The 25181-nt window shown below is 33.2% G+C and overlaps 1 protein-coding gene across 17 annotated transcripts in view; it reads right to left on the minus strand.

Moving 5' to 3' along the window:
* Positions 1-25181, minus strand: part of tnikb (TRAF2 and NCK interacting kinase b) — a 145263-nt gene that overhangs the window by 42484 nt on the left and 77598 nt on the right. For 5 of the 17 annotated variants that reach the window (XM_087308709.1, XM_087308704.1, XM_087308707.1 and 2 more), the window contains exons 13-16: positions 16371-16487; positions 10569-10655; positions 7231-7419; positions 296-460 (exon numbers count right to left, since the gene is read on the minus strand). In XM_087308709.1, coding sequence (XP_087164835.1) covers positions 296-460; positions 7231-7419; positions 10569-10655; positions 16371-16487 — 558 coding nt within the window. Of the gene's footprint in view, positions 1-295; positions 461-5354; positions 5709-7230; positions 7420-10568; positions 10656-16370; positions 16488-25181 lie in introns of all 17 variants that reach the window. The other 12 variants (XM_087308702.1, XM_087308697.1, XM_087308699.1 and 9 more) reach the window with 3 other exon arrangements.

Below are 25181 nucleotides of genomic sequence, written 5' to 3' on the forward strand. Positions count from 1 at the left end.
AAATGTAAAAAAAGTTCATAATAAAAATAACCTAATAAAATAAACACTTTATTTTCAAAAGGAAAACCAAATAATTTGACTTACCCCTTGGCAGATTATTTTGCTTGTTTTAAGGAAAAACCTGCTTAATTTTGACAGATTATTTTTGAAAACAAGACAATTTTTTTGCTGGTCTAAAAATGCTTCTTGATGTTAAATATTTGGACTAGAAACAGGAAAAAAAATCTAAGCATGAAAACAATTTTTGCAGTGAACTATTAAGACACTGGGTCTTTAGAGAGAGATCTGAATGTACCTGAGGCTCCACGGAGCGATGCATTGGAGGCGTTCGGGCCTGCTGTATTCCTCCACTGCTGAAGGACTCTGAACGGGGAGGGAGGGAGGGGTCTGAAATACGGTTGGCCACTTTGTGCTGGAGAGCTGGAGAGCTCTGGCGATTCAGCTTGGATCGTTCCTCAACCTGACAGACAGAGAGGATGTTAGTGTCCACACTGCTCTTCACAAGCAGTCTGTTTCCTCTTTGCTCGAGTCAGAATGGACTGCAGAACTGCAAAGTGGCTCATGTGTAACACTTCAGGATCTACACAAAATTAAAATGTTTTATTTTTGCTTGTTTTAAATGCTTTTAATTTCAAGCAATTAAATCCAGATGAACAAATGTTATACTCAACATATATTTACTCATTCATTTTCCTTCGGTTTAATCCGTGGTTTATCTGGGGTCACCACAGAGGAATGAACTGGCAACTTTTCTGGGATATGTTTTATGCAGTGGATGTGCTTCCAGTCGCAATCTCAACAAATATATATAATAATATAAATATAATACTTAACAAATGTCTATGCTATAAATATTTTTCAAAATATCAGGTTGTTTTATTGAAAGACGTCTCTTAGCTCATAAAGAATGCATTTACTTGATCTAAATGACTGTTATTGTAATATAGTATTATATTAGATATATATATATATATATATATATATATATATATATATATATATATATATATATATATATATATATATATATATATATATATATATATGAACAATAAACACCAACAAAAGTTTTAATATCTAAATCTAAAGGTTTACTTTTGATCAAAATTATACCATATTGCATATCTCGTTACATTTAGAATAATAAGCAACAGGGAGTTGGTCTTTCTAAACTTTGTGAACCAAAAGATCTTGGGGGTCTCTCCTTACCCAATCTCCAGCTTTATTATTTGGCTGCTTAACTCAAAATAGGCATAGGCAGGATAGGCAGCACGCTCTATGGATTGACATTGAATCTTTAGTTTGTCATCCAAAAAGATTAGATTTCCTGTGGGTTATTAATAATATAATTCATATAAACTCTCTTACTGACAATGTGATTGTCTATAATACATTACTAGTTTGGAATGATGTAAAAAACATTTGCATATCCTCCAAACTATATCCAACCATCCATTCCCCCTTTGCCTTTGAACCCAGACTTCCCAACTCAGATTAGGAGCATCGGATTGAGGGACTGGAGCTCTAAAGGTTTGTCTGACTTTTCAGGAATGTTTACATCTGAAATTGTGAAATCATTTGAACAAATTAGAACAGAGTTTGATTTTCCCTTCGAAGACTTTTTTTTAAATATCTTCAAATTCTGCATTTTATAGAGTCCCTATTAAAGCAAAGCCAATTCCATTTTAAATTAACGATACTAGAAAAAACTATGCTGTCAGTTCTTTTAAATGGCTTATTTCTAAATTATATGCCTTATTAGTTTACTCTGAATCTTCAGTATTAAAGCCCTATGAGAATGGGGCCTAGGAGTTCTGTTTAATCCTGAAGATTGGTCCAAAATCTTTGTTGGTACTTTTCCAAAATGTTCATCAATTTCCATCCATAAACAAAATTTGACATTTTTCCCACAGAAATTCCATCCTTGGTCTTAAGTGCTTGTCAGAGCACATTTTTTCATGTATTTTGGTCCTCTGTTCACATTCAACCATTTTGGGAAGGGGTTCATTCTGCAATCAAGGAGATAATTGGAAAACGTTTTATTTTCTTTCCCTCACTTTTTTGGTTGAATGATATTCCTGAAGACCTTTTTGACTCAAACCTCTGTTTACAACTCTTACATTTCTGGCTAAGAAATGTATATTACTAAAATGGTCTACTCCTCAAATTTTAACCATTTCCATGTGGATTTCTCAGTTGTCAGTCTTTCTTCCATTGGAAAAATTAACTTCTGACCTCAACCACAAGCAGGACAAATTCAGGAGACTTTCCCTTTTCAGGAACCTCTCCAATCATTTCTACATAAACTCTGAAATCGTTTATTTAAAAAGCGTTCTGGCTTCTTTGGTTTTATTTTGATTATTATTATTATTATGATTTAAAACTTAGATTTGTAATTTTTTAATTAAATTGCAGCCCTTGGCAATGGTTTGTTTGTTTGTCTGATTGTCTTTGTTTTTTGTGCTATTTAAAAATACCTTAATAAAAAATAATTCTGCCATTTTTGTTTTATATTTAAAAACACTTTCTACATTAATATATAAATCTATATTTTTTTCTCCACTATTTAGGGTCTGAAACCATTAAATATATTCTATAATATAATATGTAAAAATGTTATGAACAAGATTTTTATTTGAAATAAAAAAAAAATCCCCACCAAATTTGCACAAAATGAACCGAATACATTATTATCAACACAAATAATATTATACAATTATGCAAGATTAAATGCTAATTAACACTGAATTATTGAATTTAGTATTAAAATCATAAAGACCAATTACATCATGTGACTTTAATGCATTTGTATAAATTATATTGACAAATGAGTTTACCTTTTCATAACAGAAAAAGCTAATAACATCCTTCTGTCAATCTTATTCATCTTTAACATTGACATAATCATCCGACTTGGAGTTTTTCGATCTGTAATGAAATGAGTGTGTCCCAATTTAAAGAGACGGCCTCATTACCAGACATTTCAGATATTTTTAGAGCTGCTCCCTCAGCTTGACTGAAGACCATCTTTTATTCAGTTCTGCGAGCCCAATCAAAGTCACTCGATAAGCAAAGACGAAACATATAAAGCAAAAGACGAAAGATGAAACATCATCAGGTTAGAGACAGAAAGGAAATGTTTAGTCCATCGTGTCCAGTACGGTAAAGAAGACGCTGAGAAGAAGCTGGATGTTTCTGAATTGTCAAATCCAAACAAGCTTCGGAATTATCATGCACCATTCACAAGCATTTTGAGATATGACAGGAATCACTTATGAACCATCTAAAAGTCAAGTTAACGTTTGAGACAGAAAAACCCAAGTTAGTGAGAAACTGTTTCATTGCTTCTGTGAGAATGAGGGGAGTTTTGGATCTGAAATGACACACAAACTTCAGCACATAATCCGTGTCTACATTTAACGTTCAACTCTCTCTTTAAACTATGGTTTATTGTATCAATTTCTTGATAAAACAGTGGTCAACAAGCTGGCAGGTTATATTTTCTATAATAATATTTCATTAATGATGATAATAATGACAGCAGTACATTAGATGGAAGAAGGTCCTCTAAATGTGGCTCAGTGGATTGAGAGACAAACCGGTCTATGTAAGGGAAAAAATGACTGCATGTCTACAAATGAAGACGGATATTGTTCTGAAGAGGTGGAAAAGTACTGCAACATATTTAGACATAGAGGTTAATTAACCGATCATCAATGTAATCTGAGGTAACTACAATGTAACTTGTACAAATGTGTCCCCTTAAAAGTATTTATAATGGCAGTACTTTCCTTATTTTGTGTTATTTTTCTTGTTTTATTTTTAAGTTGTGTATAATTATTATATATTTTTATTTATTCCCTCATCTTCAAGGGATTAAATTGTTGGGCAAGGAGTTGTTTAGAAAAATAAAAATATTGAAAATTAATAAATAATGTTTAATCATCTATTTTTTACTAATGAAATTAAAAAGCCTCTACTTCAATGAAAGGTAGATTTGCTGATAGCCATGCTATATTATGCAAATAACAGCAATTGTCCAGCCTCTTAACTCTTCACTCTTGTGTATTACTCTGCCCACATACAGCTACAAACAGAGGACACTCTACAGTTTGACAAATATTGCTGCTGTTGGACAACATAATGTACTTTTGATTTTTAGTCACAAATGTAGTTGCTTAGATTGCAAATATGCAGTTTATTTATAAGGATAGTGCCTATTTTAAATATTTATAATTTCAGAGCATCAGATTCAGTGCATCGGCCGCCATGAGCCTGTCAAAAAAAAAAATCACCTGTTTTGTCATCACTTTAGACATTATGCTAGAAAATCATTCAAATACTAGCTCTAAAATGACGTTGGTGAATGAGTAACACTTTCTGCTGTTCTAAACGTCAGCTGCAGAGGTGAATGAGTGGTGGAAGAAAGTAGTTCCTCATACAAAAGGGTTTTTGAGACTCTGCGTGTTTGATTTTCTGTTCTATATACATGATTATCACGTCAAACTGATGTATAAACGCAATATCACACGAGTAGCAGTGCTATATGGCTGTATATCAGTTCTGATGGGAAACTAAGGCACTCGGCCTGCGACCTCGAGTAAACACGCCTCGCCCCAGTGCCAATATAAAGCCATATCGCACTGCTAGTCGTGTGATATTGCTCAGGTATATAAAGAAATATTTTAAATAACTTTATACTTATTTGTGTTGTGTGATTTGTCATTTTAATTAGTGCTAATTGTGTTAATCTGCAAAACTGCTATATAAATAAGCTACTATATAGCACCACCAAAGCCACTAGTAGTTGACAAAAATGTTACTGTCCAAGCTCTTGTCTAAGATTCACAGAAATTATTAAAATGATTTGTTCAAAAATATGGCTTCAATATGTTTTTATGAATCGATTGTTGAACCATTGACTACAAGGATTCATTCAGGAACAAACTGTCTAGTAAAACAAGTTGAGAACCACTGATTTAAGGCTACACATGGTCAAACAGATCCAAACCTCCCTTTCAAACATATCCAAATCACAATCCCGATTCCTCAGTTTATCAGCCTTCTGTAAGAAGAAAAGGAGTGGCGATAGAGGAGATCAAACAGAAGATTAAGGAAAATTAGAACAAGACGACAGCAAGAGTTAAAGCTGTCCGATGAAAATCCACCCGACTAACTGGAAACGTTCACCCAGAAAACAAGAGGAAAACAAACAAGGCATTCCAGAAAGGATCATCCAAATGCCCCAGTAGGATGTTTTCCCCATTGATTCTTTATCAGTAGCTACACCATGACCAGATCGGGAAGCGTCTATATCATGACAAACAGAAGGATTCATGCTAGCAGAGGCAGACCTTTGAGACGTATAAGTCTCTTTCAATTTCAGCCCCTTTGCTGGAGCGATTGTGGCCCCGGGACTCTTGCTCAAGGTGCTGCTGGACCATCCTGGCCAGCTGGGATGGATCTGGTTCACAAGACACTCGGATTCTAGGAACGTTTGGCCCACTGACTATCCTGAGCTGGGGCTCGGCCAGATCCATCTCTCTGGAATGGGAGGATGCTGGGTAGGAAGGGGGTCTCGTGGGTTGATTAGAGGGGTTCTGGTCATGAGCAAGGAATTGGCCGACTCGTTTGTCTCCTGGACTGTTAAACGAATGGTGCTTCTTAGGAGGGATTCGAGGGGAGTTACTCTGAGCTCTCTCCATCACCTGTGTTCACATAAGCACAATAAAAGCGTTCAGATTGTGAGGCACAAAAACAAAGACGCAAAAAGGGCCGCTTTGGAGAGCGAGAACCAAAAAGCATCCTTTGGATTCTGAAACAAACGGGAAGTTATTCACAGAAAAAGTGAGATCAATTATATGTGCAAAGCCAAAAATTAAATTATTAGCAGGAGCAAATGTGAAAACTGACATAATGTCTGCAATAAAAACACTAGGGCTGAGTATGGATACAGATTCCTGATTCAATTTGACATATCGCTAAATGTGGCTGTGTCAGTTTTGACTTAGATTTGCTAAAAAATAATCAGCATGAACCAAATCAGTCTTTTTTAATCTTTTTTATTTATTTTTTTATTTATCAGGCCACATTAATGCAGTGTATCTTTTTAATCATTACCAACACAAGAAAAAGCCTTGTGAACTGAAATTTAACTACGTGCTAAATTATATCTGATTCTTTTGGGTACTGTTTATTTCAGTGATTCATTTGGTTGATGGATCACCAACACCAAAGTGAGATGTATGCAAGTTGTATGTATGAATAAGTCAATTATTATTTGTAAATAAAACCCCATTAACCACGTGTATATCATTAAATCACCAAAAAATGACCTACATGAACTAGAAACAAAACAAAACCTCAAAAAATATGAAGTACCAAAAAAATCATTAAATTCACTTACTGTAGTTATATTTCATTGTTCAGATTTGATTTGCTAAAAATAATCAGTTTACAGAGTCAATTGCTTGATGGATCAGCAAGTTGTATAAATCAAATCATAAGAGTCATTTATATTTTGTAAACAAGACCACATTAACAACATGTCAATTATTAAATCACTACAAACTGATCTACATGAACTAGAAACAAAGCCAAACCCCCCAAAAAATATTGAGGGCAAAGAAATTAATGACTTCCATTCACTTGGCTATATTTCAGTGTTCAGTTTTGATTTGCTAAAATGAATCATTTCAAAGTTTTATTTGCTTGATGGATCAGCAACACATGACAAACAGAACAAGTGTATAAACGAGTGTATGAATCAACTCGCGAGTCAATTATTGTTTGTAAATAAGACCACATTAACCACATGTCATAATCAAAACACATTAATACAGTGTGTTTTTGAATCACTAAACAAAACCAGCTCAAAAGAGTCATTTGTTTTGTGAACTGACCAACCCAACCACTCTCTGGGGTTTTGACTCCCTGAAACGACCCAAATCATAAGTGTCCTTTAGTTCATGCAGCGTTTTTGAGTCACCAAATAAAACAAACTCCTTTTTTTTCATGAACCGACCTACACTCACACAACATACGCTTTCTAATGAACTAAAAACATCTGAATCATTCATTTGTTAATGGATTGGCCATTGCTTACAACTCAAAAGTAATAACTGCCAATATTGTATCTGAAATATAACTGCAAATTCAGGAAATCTATATTTTTACCCAACCCTAGGTAGTACCATTCAAGTCAAGACCCTTAACCAGATCTCTCTGTACCTCTTTGGCCCAGGCCGGCTTATCACTTGGGTTGACCGAGTCTTTGTAGTGATACAGTTGTTTTTTGTCCGCAGGTCGTGGCTCCTGCTGCTGTTGTTGCAGTGAGACCAGGTAAGCCCTCTCCTGCTGGAGCTGCCGCTGCAACCGCTCGGCCTGACGCTGCTCCTCCAGCTGCTTGCGTTTATATTCCTATAAACGACAGAAGAGCAGGGTTTCACAGACATCGGGAGCAGAAAGCCACCTAAACACTACCCCATGCTAACAGCTTTGGGCTTTTGAGCGCCTAAAAATAACTGGGGGCTATCAGAAGTTGGAAAGATCTTCAAACTCGATGGCTCTACACACTAATCCCATCGATGGCCGGAGTGATAGCCGGAGTGATAACAAAAAGAGCTCCCAAACACCTCAGATCAATTCACACAATCCATACTCTCTGTAAGGACTGACATAAGATGAAAAGAAAGAAAGTGGAAGAACTTTAAGGCTTGGGTGACCAGACGTCCCGTTTTTTGAAGCATATCTTCTGTTGAGTCTTGAAGTAATCATGTTTAATTCACTTTTCTAAAAATTCTTAATTCGTTAATAAAGCCAAATTAATGGTAGCCAATGACGTCCCAGTATATTTTGAAGAACAAAAGTACCATCCATTCATATTTCCATATCTATCAATTTGCGGTTGAAGGTGTGATTTGCACCATCAGGTTGTACAGAGTAGAACTGCACAATATTGGAAAAATCTGACATTGTGATACTAAGTTTCTCTGCTATCTATATTGTCGGTAACACTTTACTATAATGGTCCATTAGCTAATGCATTTAATAACATTAACTAATTATGAATAATAAAGCATTTAATAATCACAGTTTAACATCAACTAAAGCATTATTAAAATCAAAACGTGTGCTTGTTAACATTAGTTAATGCACCACGAGTTAATATGAACTAACATGAACTAATGTTATTTAACTTAAATAACATGAACTAATGTAATCAATTTTAATAAATAGCATTATAGACATTACTAATAGTTTGTTCATGTTAGTTAACTAATATTAACTAATGGACCATTATTTTAAAGAGTTACCATATTGTAGAGAAGTGAATCATCACTGCTTATTCTGAGATAGGACTATTGTGGTTGTTGCTAGAAGGGATAAAGCTACAGCATAAAATTTATGAGAATTATTTATATTATTTATTTAAATTACACATTAATTGTATTAATTTTACGTCTAACCCTACCTTAACCCTAAACCCAACAATCAAAGTAATGTAAAAACAGAAATAATACAGAGTATTATTCAGTTCATTTATTACATTATTAACTCAAGTTGAATACCCCCATCCCAACCTTAAATCTACCCCTCACAGAAATGTAAAAATATTATGTTTGCTGTACAGTTTCACCAAAATAATTCTGTATTGATGCAGGTATGGATGGCTGTATCCCATCTAGTTATGATAAACTATTGAAACATATAATATGAAGAAGAGTGTTTAGCTGAGTACATCTTCTAAGCTTTTATTACAACCAATATACAGTTGAAGTCAGAATTATTAGCCCCCCTGTATTTTTTCGCCCCCAATTTCTGTTTGATGTAAAAAAAAAAAAAATTCTCAACACATACAGTTGAAACCAGAAGTTTACATACTCTACACTGTAAAAAAAAAAAAAAAAAAGGCACATAACCATAAAAAAGTCAGCTGTTAATGTGACTAAACTTTCTCTTTTAGGTAAGTTAAGATTATATATATACATTTTTTTTCTGTAATGCTTAATAGCAGAATAATGAGATATATGTTTTGAGAAATTTCTTGAGAAACTTTTCTTGAAAGTCAAATTTACATACAATAAGATTATTATGCCTCTGAAAAAGCTCAGATGATGGTGTCAAAGTTTTGGAAGTTTCTGATTGGCTAATTGACAACATTTGAGTTATTTGGAGGGACAACTGTACAATAGTATTTAAGGAAAACCTCAAACACACTGCTTCATTGTGTGACAACATGGAGAAATCAATTAGCCAGAATCAAGAAAAAGCCAGATTAAATTTTGCTAAATTACACTGGGAAAAATAATATTTTTTGAGACATGTCCTGTGGTCTGATGGAACTAAAATTGAACTGTTTAGCCATAATGACCAGTGTAACATTTGGAGGATGAAGGGGTAAGCTTACAAGCCTAGGAACACCATCCCAACTGTGAAGTATGGGGGCGGCAGCATCATGTTGTTGGGCTGTTTTGCTGCAAGAGGGACTGGTCCACTTCACAGCATAGATGGCGTCATGAAGAAAGAACATTATGTAGAAATACTGAACAACATCTCAAGACATCAGCCAGGAAACTAAAACTTGGCCACAAATGGGTCTTCCAAACAGACCATGACCCTAAGCAAACTAAAATGTGCTTTAAGGACAACAGAGTGAATGTTTTGGAGTGGCCATCACAAAGCCCTGATCTCAATCCTATAGAAAATTTAAAAGCTTGTGCAAGCAAGACAGCAAAAATCAGTTGCACCAATACTGTCAGGACGAATAGGCCAAAATTCCTGCAAACAATTGAGAAGCTTGTGGAAGGACACCCAAAACATATGACAAAAGTTATACAGTTAAAAAAAAAAAAAAAAAACAAGGAAATTTATTTAAACGTTTGACTGTCTAGAAATTAATAAAAAAATTCCCTAAAAAATATTTCTCTCATTATTCTGGCATTTATCAAATGTAAATCATTTTGGTAATCCAATTACCATTTTGGTAATTTACTATGATCAGACATTTTTAAAAAATGGTTATGTTCCTTTTCTTAGAGTGAATGTAATCTACTGATTTCAACTGTAACAGTTTTGATAACTAATTTCGAATAACGGAGTTCTTTTATCTTTGCCATGATGCCAGTGCATAATATTTTACTAGATATTATTTAAAATACTTAGCTTAAAGTGACATTTAAATGCTAAACTAGGTTAATTAGGCAAGTTAGAGTAAATAGGCAAGTCGTTGTATAACAGTTTGTTCTGTAGACAATCAAAAAAAGAAAATTGCTTTAAAAATGTTTTTTTTATTTAATTTAAAAAAACTTATATTTCAGCTAAAATAAAATAAATACACTTTAAAAGAAAAGAAGAAACAATATTATCGGAACTAATTTGAAAAATTGCTTGCTCTTTTAAACATCATTTGGGAACTATTTAAAAAAGAAAAATAATTTACAGGAGGGTGAATAATTTTGACGTCAACTGTCTGTATGTGTACATGCATCCTCACTGTGCGTCTCATTTTCCACTCTGAGAAATCTGGTCACCCTGTTATAAAGGTGAGAGTTGAGATGTTAGTTTACCAGCAGAAGAGCTTGTTCTTGCAGAAGCTGCTGTTGAAGAATCTCCAGCTGCCTTTGTTCTTCTTCTAACTGGCGACGGATATACTCCTAACCCCATAGCAGAACCACAGTGAGAAAGAGAGAGGTGAAAAAGAGGTGACAGAGAGCTCCAAGAGTTTATGAGAGAATGAAAGATTAATCAAGAAAAAATCAGAAGGTAGGAAACCCTAATAATAACCTAATGCCCTTCGCAGCTCTCCTGTGGCCTTATGGCAGACTCACTACACAGAGGTCATTGGTTCAGAGGCTTGGGAGTTACTTTAGGACCCTGATCCTAATTTTCTAGAGCAGAGCAATTAACCCCGGACTGCTGCAGGGGAACATTGCCTCCAGGAAAAAGTGTTAGATGCTGATTTGGATTAAAACCACTTCTGTTACAGAGTGATAGGTGAAGCACAGATATCAGTTTGATCACAAAAGGTTTTATCGTCTTCCAGACAATGGGCTGCATAATGCATGGAGATGCATGGGATGTCAATAGGGATTTTCTATCTTCACGCATTGAAGATTAGGATTCATTTAAGTTGAACATGTCTTTTTCGTGTCTATGTTTAAAGAGTTAAGAGGTTAATAATTTCATTGTACTACAAAGTCAACACAGTCGAGATCCTTTGTATTAGGATGTTTCTAAAATAATATAAAATAAAAACAGTTTGTAATCTATTATTTAAGATTTTTTGACAGGGGAATATAATAAAATAAAACAAACCAAAACACACCAAAACAAACAAAAAAACAAGACAAAACAAAATAAAAACAGTTTATAATTCATTATTTAGGATCATTTGACAGATGAATAAAATAAAATAAAAACAGTTTGTAATCTATTATTTAAGATTTTTTGACAGAGGAATAAAATAAAACAAACCCAAACACACCAAAAAAATAAATAAATAAATAAATAAATAAATAAAATAATATATATATATATATATATATATATATATATATATATATATATATATATATATATATATATATATAAAACAATAATAAATAAATTTAAACAAACCAAAACAAATAAAAAAACAACAATAAAAAATAAAACAATAATTAATAAAATAAAACTAAATAAAATAAAACTAAATAAAATAAAACTAAATAAAATAAAATAAAATAAAATAAAATAAAATAAAATAAAATAAAAAGCAAAGCAAAGCAAAGCAAAGCAAAGCAAAGCTAAGCAAAGCAAAGCAAAGCAAAGCAAATCAAAGCAAAGCAAATTTGTAATCCATTATTTAGGATCTTTTGACCGGGTAATAAATCGAAACAAAACTAAACAAACAAACAAAAAAACTTATTCTGAGAAAAATGCAAAAAAAAAAAAAAATGCAGATGGGGATCCATTATTGTAGAATGCTGCAAAAGGAAAATACGTATAAAATAAAATAAAAATATAATAAAATAAACCTAATTATTCTGGAATAATAAAAATAAAACCAGCTACATTAAATAGTAATCAATTTTCACATTGCCTTTTACACTGTATTTTTTATCAAATAAATGTAGCCTTGGTTAGAATAAGAAAATCCTTACTTTAACAAACTAATAATATTGTTATTATTATATTAATACATTTTCTGTGTACTGCAGGACATTTTTAAAAAGCACCATTTGAATTTATTACTTTAAAACGTTTCAGAGGGGGAAAGTCATAAAATAAAATAGAAATACAATAAAATAAACCTACTTATTCTGAAATAATATAATAGAAAGCAGTTTATTTAAATAGTAAAAACATTTCACATTACCATCTGTACTGTATTTTGACTAAATAAATGAACCCTCAGTTAGAATAAGAAATCAGCACTTCAGACTAACAATATTGTTAACTATAATATTAATTCATTTCATTTTTTTAAAGTCAACACAGTTCAGATCCATTATTTTAAGATGTTTCAGAGGAAAAAATGCATAAAATAAAACAAAGTTGGAAAGTTTTATTTTAAAATACTGAATAATATTTTAGGAGGTTTCAAACAAAATAAAATAAAAACTGTTTGTAATCCATTAAAGATGTTTTGACAAGAGATTAAAATAAAACAATTTAAAAAACATGTTTCGACAGGGGAATAAATAAAAATAAAATAAAAACAGTTTATAATCCATTATTTAGGATGTATCAACAAGGAATTAAAAGAACAAAATAAAATAAATTAAAACAAAATAAAATAAAATAAAAACAGTTTGTAATCCATTATTTAGGATGTATCGACATGAAAATAAAACTAAACAAAACCTACTTATTCTGCAATAAAATAAAAACAGCTATTTAAAAAAAAAGTCATAATATTTCACATTAAAATTCGTACTTCTTATCAAATAAACCTCGGTTAAAATAAGAAATCTGTACTTTACAATATTATGGACTAATAATATTGCTAATTATAATATTAATCAATGTCAGTGTACCAGGGGACATTTTTAAAAAGTAAACCGTTTAAGATGTTTAAGAGGGGGAAAAAATGCATAAAATAAAATGGAGATGGGGATCCATTATTTTAGATTGTTAAAAAAAAATGTATAAAATAAAATACTAATACAATAAAATAAACCTACTTATTTTGAAATAATAAAATAGAAACCAGTTAATTTAAATAGTAATCATTTCCACATTATCATCTACACAGTATTTTTTTTGATCAAAATGTCATATTATGTAATGTTAATCAATAAAACGTAATATTAATCAAATTCAGTGTGCCGGAGGACATTTTTAAAAAGTAAACACGGTATGGGTTCATTATTTTAAGATGTTTAAGAAGGAAAAACTGCATAAAATAAAACAGAGATGAGATCTATTATTTTAAAATGTTCCAAAGGAAAATATGTATAAAAATAAAATCACATACTAAAAATAAATACCCATATTGAAGTCATATTTTCCATATTGTAAAATAATATCAGTCTTTATAAAGAGGATATCATGGTTTCTTGATTATATCTCCCTGACTGAGGGATAACGGTGTAGACTTTCACTGTTTTTTGTAACAAAACAATGAAGCGCTTCACAACAACAAAGAAAACGCAATGCATTATAGAGTTACACCACTGAAATATTGCATGATATCCTTTATAGGGCTCTCTCAGGCTATTTAAACAAAAAAAAAGTACTTTAATATGCTTCTTGTCTGTTAATAATTACCAAAAATTCACAGAACAGTTTATATACGGCTAGAGAACTAACAATATTAGCAGCTGTTGCTATTCTGCTCCAGCTCTAATTACAATGGCTTCAACAGTGGCTTTAAAGGGCAGTGTTTAAAGGGGCGTGTCAAATTTAAATGAGCCTGCTAAATCACTTATAACTCTTTGGCATGAATGCTGAAACTTCGCATTAATTATTGGCTCAGTCATTCTTATTTGTCTCTGTACAGTCTCGCGCTCTTACACACGACCCGCGAGACATCCTCATTCACTATCGAAACTGGGCTCAAGCGGCCCAACTGCATTTGAAATAGTGGGTGGGAGGCCGCTTTAAATATGCATCTATCCAGCAGAACATTTCCCTCCCAGGAGGAAGTGAGTCACAGACTGGAGCGAACGCTTCAGAAACGTGAGCGAGGCATGTGAGAGTCTGATATACTTATCTGAGCGGACAGTTACAGTTGTGAACAGAGTGCTGTTGCATTATACACAATGTAGGATTAAAAGAGAGTTATGCATCAGGAGGTGTCCATATACACCCTTAGTGATGATGATAATAACGTGTGGTTACATAGACATAGATAGAAAGATAATAGTACTGGTATTGTTACATTTACTCTTCGTATTAAAATATTCATCAAAACCATTTTTATTGGATGCCATAATCATTATTTGGCTCTTGCTGCTATCACGATTTAAAAAGCTAAATTAAAAAAGCATTTAAAATTGGTTCTGCGTATCTGATGACTGGCATACTTATAAATGTTTTTGTTTGTGTACTTGATGTTAAGTGTTGGTATTTATTGTGTTAAGTGTGTCATTCTTGTTATATGTGAAGCACCATACCATCTCAGAATGAATTTCCCCAAGGGGATTAATAAAGCTTTAAACTATAAACTACTTTTAAAAAGTCATCGGTTGAGATCCACCATTTTAAGATTTTTCATAGGGACAACACACAAATTGCACAAAAATAAATATTTAGGATCCATTATAGTAGGATGTTTCAAAGAGGGAAATGCAAAAAATAAAATTAAATAAAATAAAAAGTTTGTAATCCAGTGTTTAGGACGTTTCGACAGGGGAATAAAACAAATAAAATAAAATAAAGTTAAAAATAAATGTTTGTAAAAACTTTAGTTTTGTCTTGCTTTAATATTTTTATATTGTTCATTAGGAAAACAAAATGCGCAAATTTGCACAAAGGTAAATAGTTATGATCCATTATAGCAGGATGTTTCAAAGGGGGAAATGCATAATATGAAATAAAAAAAATAGTATAAAAAACAGCTTGTAGTGTATTATTTGGGATGTTTCGACAGGAGAATAAAACTAATGAAATTAAATAAAGAATAAAATAAAACAAAATAAAATAAAAAATACTTTTTAATCCAATTATTTAGGATGTTTCACCAAGGAAAAAAAAAATAAGGTAAAAAAAAATAAATGTTTGTAACAACTTTAGTTCTGTGTTCGTTTATCATTTTAAAATGCTTCATTGGAAAAACAAAACGCACACAAAAACAATGTTAGGATCCATTACATTAGAATGTTTCAAAAGGGGAAATGCATAAAACAAAACAAAATAAAAAGTAATAATAAATAATAAAAAATAAAACAATTTAATACAGTTTGTAATTCATTATTTAGGATTTTTTTGACAAGAAATAAAATAAAATAAATTACAAACACTTTGTAATCCATTATTTAGGATGTTTCGATGGGGGAATAAAATAAAATAAATATAAAATTAATAAAACAAAAACAGTTTGTAATCTATTGTTTATAATGTTTGGACAAAGGAATAAAATAAAATAAAACATATATAATAAAATAAAAACAGTTTGTAATCCATTATTTAGGATGTTTTGATGGGAGTAAAATAAAAAAATTAAAATTCTAAATAAAATAAATAAATAAACAAATACAAACAGTTTTTAACAAATTATTAAGGATGTTTCGACAGGAGAATAAAATAAAATAAAATAAAGTAAAATAAAATAAAACAGTTTGTAATCCATTATTAAGGATGTTTCGACATGGAAAAAAATAAAATCAAATCTAATAAAACAAAATGTTTTGATTCATAACTTACAGAATGATAAATAATGTAAAATCAGGCCTAAAAGCAGCTGAGAATTCATAATCTAGAAAGCTTTAAAAGGTGAAAAGATAAAACATAAAACATTATTCATAAAAAAAATAATAAATCAGTTCTGAAGGCTTGAACACTGAAACAACTGGTATCTCTTTAAAAAAAAAGTTATTCATCTCTGTACATGTGCAGTTTATTAACAAAGTACATCTCGTCTCCATCTCTGTAGTGGTGAATGAGTGGGAGTTTGTTAGCGTGTGGAGAGTGTGAGTGTGTGAAGCTGCCACATCACTTATTCTTCCCTTCCTGTTCACATGAGCTCAGCTGACATTTCTAGCATGGCTGAGCTTCCCCATCTCTTTTTGCAGAGCAGATTATGGGTCAGTATGTAATAATAGACCAACATATAACAGTCTGAATAATGATGTATATTTGGAGTCTGCCCGTCAGTTCTTGCCCTATTTCTACTTTACTATTGATATAAAAGTGGGCAAAAATACTGGTTGAGGGCATGCATATACCTGCTCCCTCTCGGCGTGCCTCCGCTCCTCCTCTCTCCGCAGCTGCTCCATCTCCTCATAGCGCCTCCTCTGCTCTCTCTCCTGTTGTTTGCGAAGCTCTCTCTCCCGTCGCTGTTGCTGGAAGAGTACAAACACAAGTCTTCAATACAGCTGCAAGCAGCAATTACTGGTTATTCAAGACTTTAGTGTAATATTGAGTCATTTTTACAGGAATATTGTTTTATGATTTACTACTTTTGGCCAGTAGGTGGCAGTGCTTCTGAACATACATGGTATGGTCAACTAGTGAGGACAATGACTCGTATGAAGTTTTTTGTCGAGTTTAACAAAAACTGTTAAGTGGGGATGCACCGAAATTAAAATTCTGGGATGAAAGAGTCGAGACCAGTCATTTTACCAGCGTTGTCATAAGGGGTTGGGTGCACAAGCTAGGTGTAAACCACTGCTCTTGCGCTTTGGTCAGTATAGCAACAAACCATTCTTGTGCTGCACAAGCCATTGAAATAAATGGGTTTCAAATCGCAGTGCTTTCCACATCTGGTGTGAAAGTCGCTTTACATGTGTGGTGACTTTAGTGGGGTTGCACAATGAATGCGCCGCTTGGCGACGCAATGCAGCATGCACATGACAGTTTGAAGTATCGCACACCAGACATGCACATTCAAATGTTATTTCATATGAAACTATTCAGATGGTGCTAGATGGCACGGCAGAACTATGTACAGTGTCCTGAGTCGTAGCTGGGCTCAGAGAACAGCCGCCGATTTGCAGTGCCTGTGTGCGCACACTGATAGAAATCTTTGTTCAGAATTCGAAAATGTGCTTCCGAGCGCCGCATTCGGTGTACGACCCCCTTATGGCTGGAGAGAGAGTGAAACAAGCACTTTGATGGTTACAATTCATGACTAATGAGTTTTAAAAAAGTTTTTTAAAAAATCTAAATAGTGGACAAAATATGATATAACCTGCACCAATTTTATTGCATGATCCAAGAAATGTAACAATACAAGTCTCATGACATTTAGAAAGATTCAAAACGCTATAAAAATATCTTTTGTATATACGAATATACTGGACAAGTTTGCAAAAATAATCCAAGGTATGGACCCTATATGCGATCGCTGCAAGAAAGCCCTTGTAGATTTAATACATTTGTTTTGGCTTTGCTATCTTTAACTTCCTTTTGGCTATCAATTTTCAAATGTTTCTCCTCTGTGACAAAGATGTACATCAAGCAGTGTCCTCTTGTTGCACTTTTTGGACGAATAATGCAGGGTTATCAAATTGTACTGCAAACTCTTTTGCATTTTAGACATTCTTAGCAAGACAGTGCATACTTTTACTATGGAAACAAGGATTTCCTCAGAGTTTTAACAACTGGTTGCAAATTGCAATGAGTTTCATGCATTAGTTTTTCTTTTAGCAATACTAGAGCTTTTTCTGAGAGCTTTTTTTTCCCTAAGCATTTGTGTACTTCTACAGACTGTCAATCTATGCCTTAGGGTTTTTTAATTGCAGAGTGAATTTAATTCAGCATATTGTATAAGCATCTGAGGATTAAGTTTATAATTTCAGTTTGTTGATGTACATGTGTACTTTGTTCATGGGTTGTTTCTAGGCCCACACAGAATCTGCACATGCAGAATTCCACAGATTTTTAGCCCATCATTGATTCTGTTTATTTACTTGTGTAAATTTATATTTATTTAGTTTTTAAATTAATTACAGTAATATTGTTGACTAAAATGAAAATATTCATTTAATTTATTTACAATATAGTTTGTAAAGTAATATTTTTTGCCTTTTAGTAGATATATTACATGAGAGACTTGCTTTGTTTACCAAATAAAGTGGATCTAATCGGATTTGCATTGTAAACAATAAATACAATTTTAAAATGTATTACTTGTATTATTATGTATTATTTATGTAATATATTGAGGTTTATTTTAGTTATGATTCTCCCAAAATAATTTCACAATTCTGCGCACAGAGCAAAAATTGTCCGCAGATTCCGTCTGGCCCTAGTTCCTCTTAATTTCATTTAATTATTATTATTGTGTGTGTGTGTGTGTGTGTGTGTGTGTGTGTGTGTGTGTGTGTGTGTGTGTGTGCGCGTGTAATTGTAATTTCATTTCGTTTATGGGGGAAGGGTTGGGAATAATATTTGTTTACATTTTTCAGTAAAACTATCCTGGAATTTCAGTAAAAGTTAAATAAACAGATCCAAAAAAATGTCTTTTATAATCACAAGGTGGTAGGTCCCTGAAAATGTTTTTTTTTTTTTTTTGAGTACCATTAAAGTAAGTTCTATAACGATACAATTGATACATTTGTAAAATATACTATGACAAAATTCAAGATGGTTGACACCCTAAGTTGATTCTTGTGGAAGTCTGGATTCATCTAGACACCAGTCAAAGCAAAACTATTTTCATACCAGACCACTCACACAAAACTGTGCAGATAACCTTGGGTCATGATTTTCATAACCAACTCCAAGCTTGGAGCTGCATCCGAAATTGCATACTTGCATACTATATAGTCCGTTAATTACAGTATGAGAGAAGAGTAATATGTCCGAATTCATAGTACTCAAAAAAAAGTATGCAAGTACCCGGATGACCTACTACTTCCAGCAAGATTCTAAAGTGCGCATACAATGGACGCCATGCCAGAGAATTCATGAATGGGAGTGAAGCGACGCAACTTACGTGGTAACGTCATTATCATCACGTAGGTAACGTGATAATGACAAAATGGCTGATGTAGTACCTCTGAGCTCCATTGGTACTACTCACATTCATACTATATAGAATGTATTTTTCTTAATTATTAAATTATCAGATGAGTTTATTTGACATGGACATCACAATTACACTGGACAACCAAATGCATTTGTTTAAGTGTTTTAGCAAACTTGCTCACTCAACACCAGTCCACAGGAGGCTTGAAAAAATTGACAAAATGGAAATATAATAAATACATATACACATTATTAGAATTATTAAGGCAAAAGCAAAGGCGGCAAGATCCAACAAACTAATAGTAGACTATCTGTGCCAACACTGCCATTTTGTTTTGAACCACTTTTTAAGAACACAACTAAAAATAATTATATTACTTTCTGATTTTAGGCCAACAGGTAAATCATTCCAGATTTTGGCTTACTTTACAGAGAAAACAGATTGACCAAAAGAGGTCTTACACTTTGGCACAAGACAGTCACGATTAGCACGATTACCCATGTGACTCTATGAGAGGTTTGATGCCCACTGATTGGATCAGAAAACAGGATTGGAACATGATTATTTAAACATTTAAAAACTAATTTAAGATAATTAAATTTATTAAAACTATCAAAACTAAAAAGGTTGTGTTTACATAAAACCTCACAATGATGCTATCGCATAGGCTTTAAGTCATTATAGGCTTTAAGTCCAGGCTTTAAGTCCATTTTCACTGCTTGTTTAAACACTGAGTCAATAGGCTTCAATGTAGTTAAAGAGCCTGGTGACCATTATGTAATGCAATACGTCAAGTGAGAGAATATCATTGTGTTCATGTATAATTTTGCAGTTTGATATGTTAAAAACCTTCTACTAAAACGAAAACAGTTTAGACTTGGCTTAACTTTCTTACATATATTTTTAACATGACTTTCAAATTTTAAATTAATGTCTAGAGTTATGCCAAGATACTTAAATTCATTCACATCTTTAATAACTTTAAGGCTCGTGCAGTAAATTTAAATTCAAATGAAGTACCTACACCAGTATTTCGGATGCAGCCTTGGTCTTAATTTTATAAAGTGTTGAGGCGATACGACCCCATGTCCACAAGGCGAGCTTAGTCTATATATCAGCTACAGTAAATCTATCAAAACCCAGAATTTTTTGTAAAAAAACACGACAATTAAATAGCTTACATAGGGTCAGTTTTGAACTCCTAATTAACGACCTTCCAATTTCTACAAATAAATCTCACAGGAGCCCAATCGCTCAACCCAGATTTACGCACCAGCCAATGCAGTTCCTTCCATGACCACTAAGTGGCGATGGAAAAGATGGCGCATTTGGAGCAGGCAGAAATGCTGCTTTCCTGCTGACAGGGGCTGTGCAGAAACGATAGCGGAGCAGCGGGAGACAGATGTGCTGAATGAGGGGTCTACACCCAGCCGGGCTGCCCGATTCATCCACACGGGTCCCCCTACTGAGAAAACTCTACATCACATAACTCAAAAATCTATCTATCGGCTCAGTGATCACCATCTCTCTTTGTCTCCCGTTTGAAGAATTCCCGAGATGTCGGATAACCTTCCTGTGGATTGATCGTCGCTCAGTGTCTCCCGGGGACATTGAAAAGCCAGTCATCCCATGAGCCATTGCACAGACAAAATAGAGTACAGTATGGTGTGTTCGTTATGCGAGGATTGCAATGAAAAACAATGCTGAAGGCAACCAAGCATATGCTCATGCAGGATACAGCGGAAGCTACTTAAGCGTTTTATGTCAGAGGTTGTGTCATTTGTGGCTCGAATTCATCCATTGGGCTCACACTATATTGATTTGCTAATAATTTATCACATTTTTTGGTAATATTATTAGTGAAATGAAATGGTATTTACAGATATGTTTAGTAAACAACTTTGGTCTACTGTTAGGTCAAAACAAAAGCTGAAAAATATTCATTCATTCATTTTCTTGTCGGCTTAGTCCCTTTATTAATCCGGGGTCGCCACAGCGGAATGAACCGCCAACTTATACAGCAAGTTTTTACGCAGCGGATGCCCTTCCAGCCACAACCTATCTCTGGAAAACATCCACACACACATTCACACACACACACTCATCCACTATGGACAATTTAGCCTACCCAATTCCCCTGTACCACATGTCTTTGGACTGTGGGGGAAACCGGAGCACCCGGAGGAAACCCACGCGAAGGCAGGGAGAACATGCAAACTCCACACAGAAACGCCAACTGAGCCGAGGTTTGAACCAGCGACCTTCTTGCTGTGAGCACTACCTACTGCGCCACTGCCTCGCCTCAAGCTGAGAAATATTAGATGTGAAAATCGATAACTAACTACATAAAGTGTCTAAAATATTCAAAAAAATAAATTAAGAACACTTTACGATTAAGTATATAAAATAAATGCATTTAACGAAGATTTTTTAATGATGATGATGATGTACTTTTATTGCATGCCTGTTTATTTAAGGCCTGTCACGATACATACTTTCTGTTGTATGATATTCATTTATTCATTCATTTTCTTGTCGGCTTAGTCCCTTTATTAATCCGGAGTCGCCACAGCGGAATGAACCGCCAACTTATCCAGCACATTTTTACGCAGCAGATACCCTTCCATCTCTGGGAAACATCCACACAAACACTCATACACTACGGATAATTTAGCCTATCCAATTCACCTGTACCACATTTCTTTGGACTGTGGGGGAAACCGGAGCACAAAGGAGGAAACGCACGCGAACGCAGGGAGAACATGCAAACTCCACACAGAACCGAAAACTGAGCCCATCATGATGCATGATATATTTCACCAAATTACATTGCGATAAACAATATTATTGTGACCCTTTTAGGAAAGACCCTTTTATGCCACTCATTGTATAAGGCCAGATTGACAAAATAGCATATTAAAGCAAGTGCACTCTTCCAAAGAGCGCATATTTTATTCTTAAGAATTTTTCATTTTTATAATAGACATTTAAACAATTTAACAACTGTAAAACATTTCACATTGGTTAAACTTACAAACTCAAGTTCCCAGGCTGCCTTAAAAATGTGCGTCAACTCAACTTAGAGAGATTTTTTTGTTTCAACTTAAGATGTTGAGTTTTTGTTAATTGTATATTATATATTATCATATACCCAAGAAAAACGTTTTAGAGTGAAGGTGTGTGAAAGCGTATATCCAAAACAATAAATAATAATAAATGCCAAGAAAAAAGCTCAAGGTAAAAAGTAACCGATATCTGCTGAACTATTTTCAGTTTTTAGACCCCACATGAAATTATAATATTGTAATTTATAGTAAATTTTCTAGTGTTTTAACCATACTGACACCACCGATAGGGATAGAGATGTTGCACAGTCAGCTAAAATGTTGCTAAAATAGTTTTTTTATGTATAGGTGATGTATATTGCATCACCAAAATTATTAAGGTCATGTCCATGTGCGATAAGTTGATATATCAATTTTTGTGACAGGCCTATTAATGCCATGTCAGCAACAACGGCTATTTTCATGGCAAAACATTTCAATAATAAATATTCAAAGAGGTTTTGATAAACAACTTCATATTAGGGCTGCACGATATTGGAAAAAATTGACGTTGCCGTATTTTTTTCCTCTGCGATTTATATAATGAAATATATAATCAGAATCATTTTGTTGCCAAGTTTGCTTGCACACACAAGGAATTTGTTTTGGCTACAGAAGCTTCCAGTGTACATAAAGTGACAACACAAAATAAATATGAAAAAGATAATAAACAATAAACAGATATGCAGTTAGACAAAAAAGTTCTGGATGCTGAATTGTATGTACAGATTTGTTACAAATATACATGTTATAAGGACATGTGTACAAATGAGTATGGAAAAAATATTGCTTGTGTATTGTTATAAGGTGCTGTGTACAAGTGCGTAGCTATATAATTTCACCAGAAGACTTAAATCTTTTTGCAAAGACCTTAAATTGATTGGGATGATTTTATAGGGGAGTGAAATATAAATATATTTTTATGTAATTTATTATATACATATAATTAAAAAATACAGTCATAAACACAAATATTAAAGTGTAATAAATGGTGATTATGGTTTTCTGAGGAGAGTCTAACATTATTTTGTTACAGAAGTTAAATAATTAAATGTTAAATAATCATGTGTATTCTTCATCATATGAAGTGCTCAATAAAAATGAATCTGAATAAACTTTTTTATGCTCTATTAAAATGCTTTTAACTCTCTTAAAATTCTTACATAGTCACAAATGCAGACAATTCACTTTCACTATGTAGTGCTTAAATTCTGCAGTCTCCACAAATCTCATGTGTTTTGACCAGTGGTTCCTGGTCATCTATAATCCCACTCGGCATTGCATATCTTGCTATGTGACTTTTGCGGATGTGCACATTGCGATATCGATGCTGAAACGATATACTGTGCAGCCCTACTTCATATGCTATATATCATCACCTTGGAGTGGTGCTTGAGGGGACTAATGCGTATCATGTGGACAGCGAGAATCACCAACAAAGAAGTAATAGGGTGCATTAAGCCACCTCACTGGAAGCCAAGATTACAAAAAAGAAATGTTCCTATTTTGCCCATGTCATGAGTAGTAGTCCACCTGAGAAGGCAGTCATGCTGGGAATGGTCAGTGGAAGTAGGAGGAAAGGCAGTTCAGGAATTCGTTGGCGCGATACAGTCGAATCTGAAAAAGGGTTAATTCGATAGATGATGCCATCGTCAATCGCTGAGCCGGCATCGGAATTAGTAAATTAATTACATTTTAAAACAAAAACGATACATGTGCACACTGGTGTGTGATCTAGCATTTATGAAAAGATTTGTTCACACTACACCGCTGAAAACGAACATCACATGACCAAACAAACTCTGGCATGAGCTGTAGTGTATGCGCATGTCTGAGCTCCAGGCAGTCAGCGGGTGCTTTGAGCACAAAACCCCAGAGAGCAGTGCACGCTGTAGAGTTTATCAAGAACGTACCACTGGATTGTGTCTCACTATAGTTGTTAAACAGGATTTTTAATTAATCTTGTCTCTATCTGAGAACTCTACGGTCTTTTGAATCTATCTGGTAACGTGTCACAACGCCAGTACACTGCTTTAATCTTTCGCTTTCACGCTTGTACTCAGTAATTTTTGTGAAAACCTTAGATACTATTGGCTGGTTTCTGTTGGTTGTGCACCTTTTTAACCAACCAAGTTAGTCAACGCCATTATAACGGTGGTAATTTGTGTGTAATTCATCTTTATTTATTTATGATTTGGTTATAGGTAAAACAAAGACCATGTGAGTCAGGTAGTTGAAACAGTAGGCTACAAATAATGAATTAGTTATGAATAATTAATTAATCATGAATAATTATTTCTCCGCCGTCTATGATGAAGATGCCATCGTTCATCGTAATGTTTCACAGTAGATATTGTACAATGCCAAATTGGTCGACATCACCCAACCCTAATCTAAAAAACCAAGATGGGCATGCGCAAACTTAAAATAGCGATGATTAATATAACTGTGCGGAGGGGAATGATCCATAGAATGACGGAAAATCGACCTCAATTGAAAGGATAATTGATTGATTGACTTCATATACAAAGAATTTTTTTTGATAGAGTAAAAAAATAAACAAACAAATAAACATATTATATAACATCAATAATATATATAACAGTATAGTATATTAAATATATATTTTAATAGTAAGAAAATCCTATTAAAATAATTGTAATAAAAAAAAGAAATGAAATGTATATAAATAATAAATCTAATTAAATTAAATTATGAAAACAAATACATTTAAAAAGGTATTAGATATAAATGACTGTTTTAAATTAATAAGCTAAACAAATATGTTAAAATACTATTTATAACAACTAGAAATAATAAATATAAAACTGTATTACATACATATTAGAATAAAAACGACCCGATATTTTAGAAAAAGAGTTAGATGTTAAAGGTTATATTTATACATTTAAAAAAACTAATTTTACTTGTGTTATACAACTAATGTAAACAAATCTGTC

This window comes from Danio rerio, chromosome 24, assembly GCF_052040795.2.
Source record: "Danio rerio strain M-AB ecotype USA chromosome 24, GRCz13ab, whole genome shotgun sequence".
Lineage (NCBI taxonomy): Eukaryota > Metazoa > Chordata > Actinopteri > Cypriniformes > Danionidae > Danio > Danio rerio.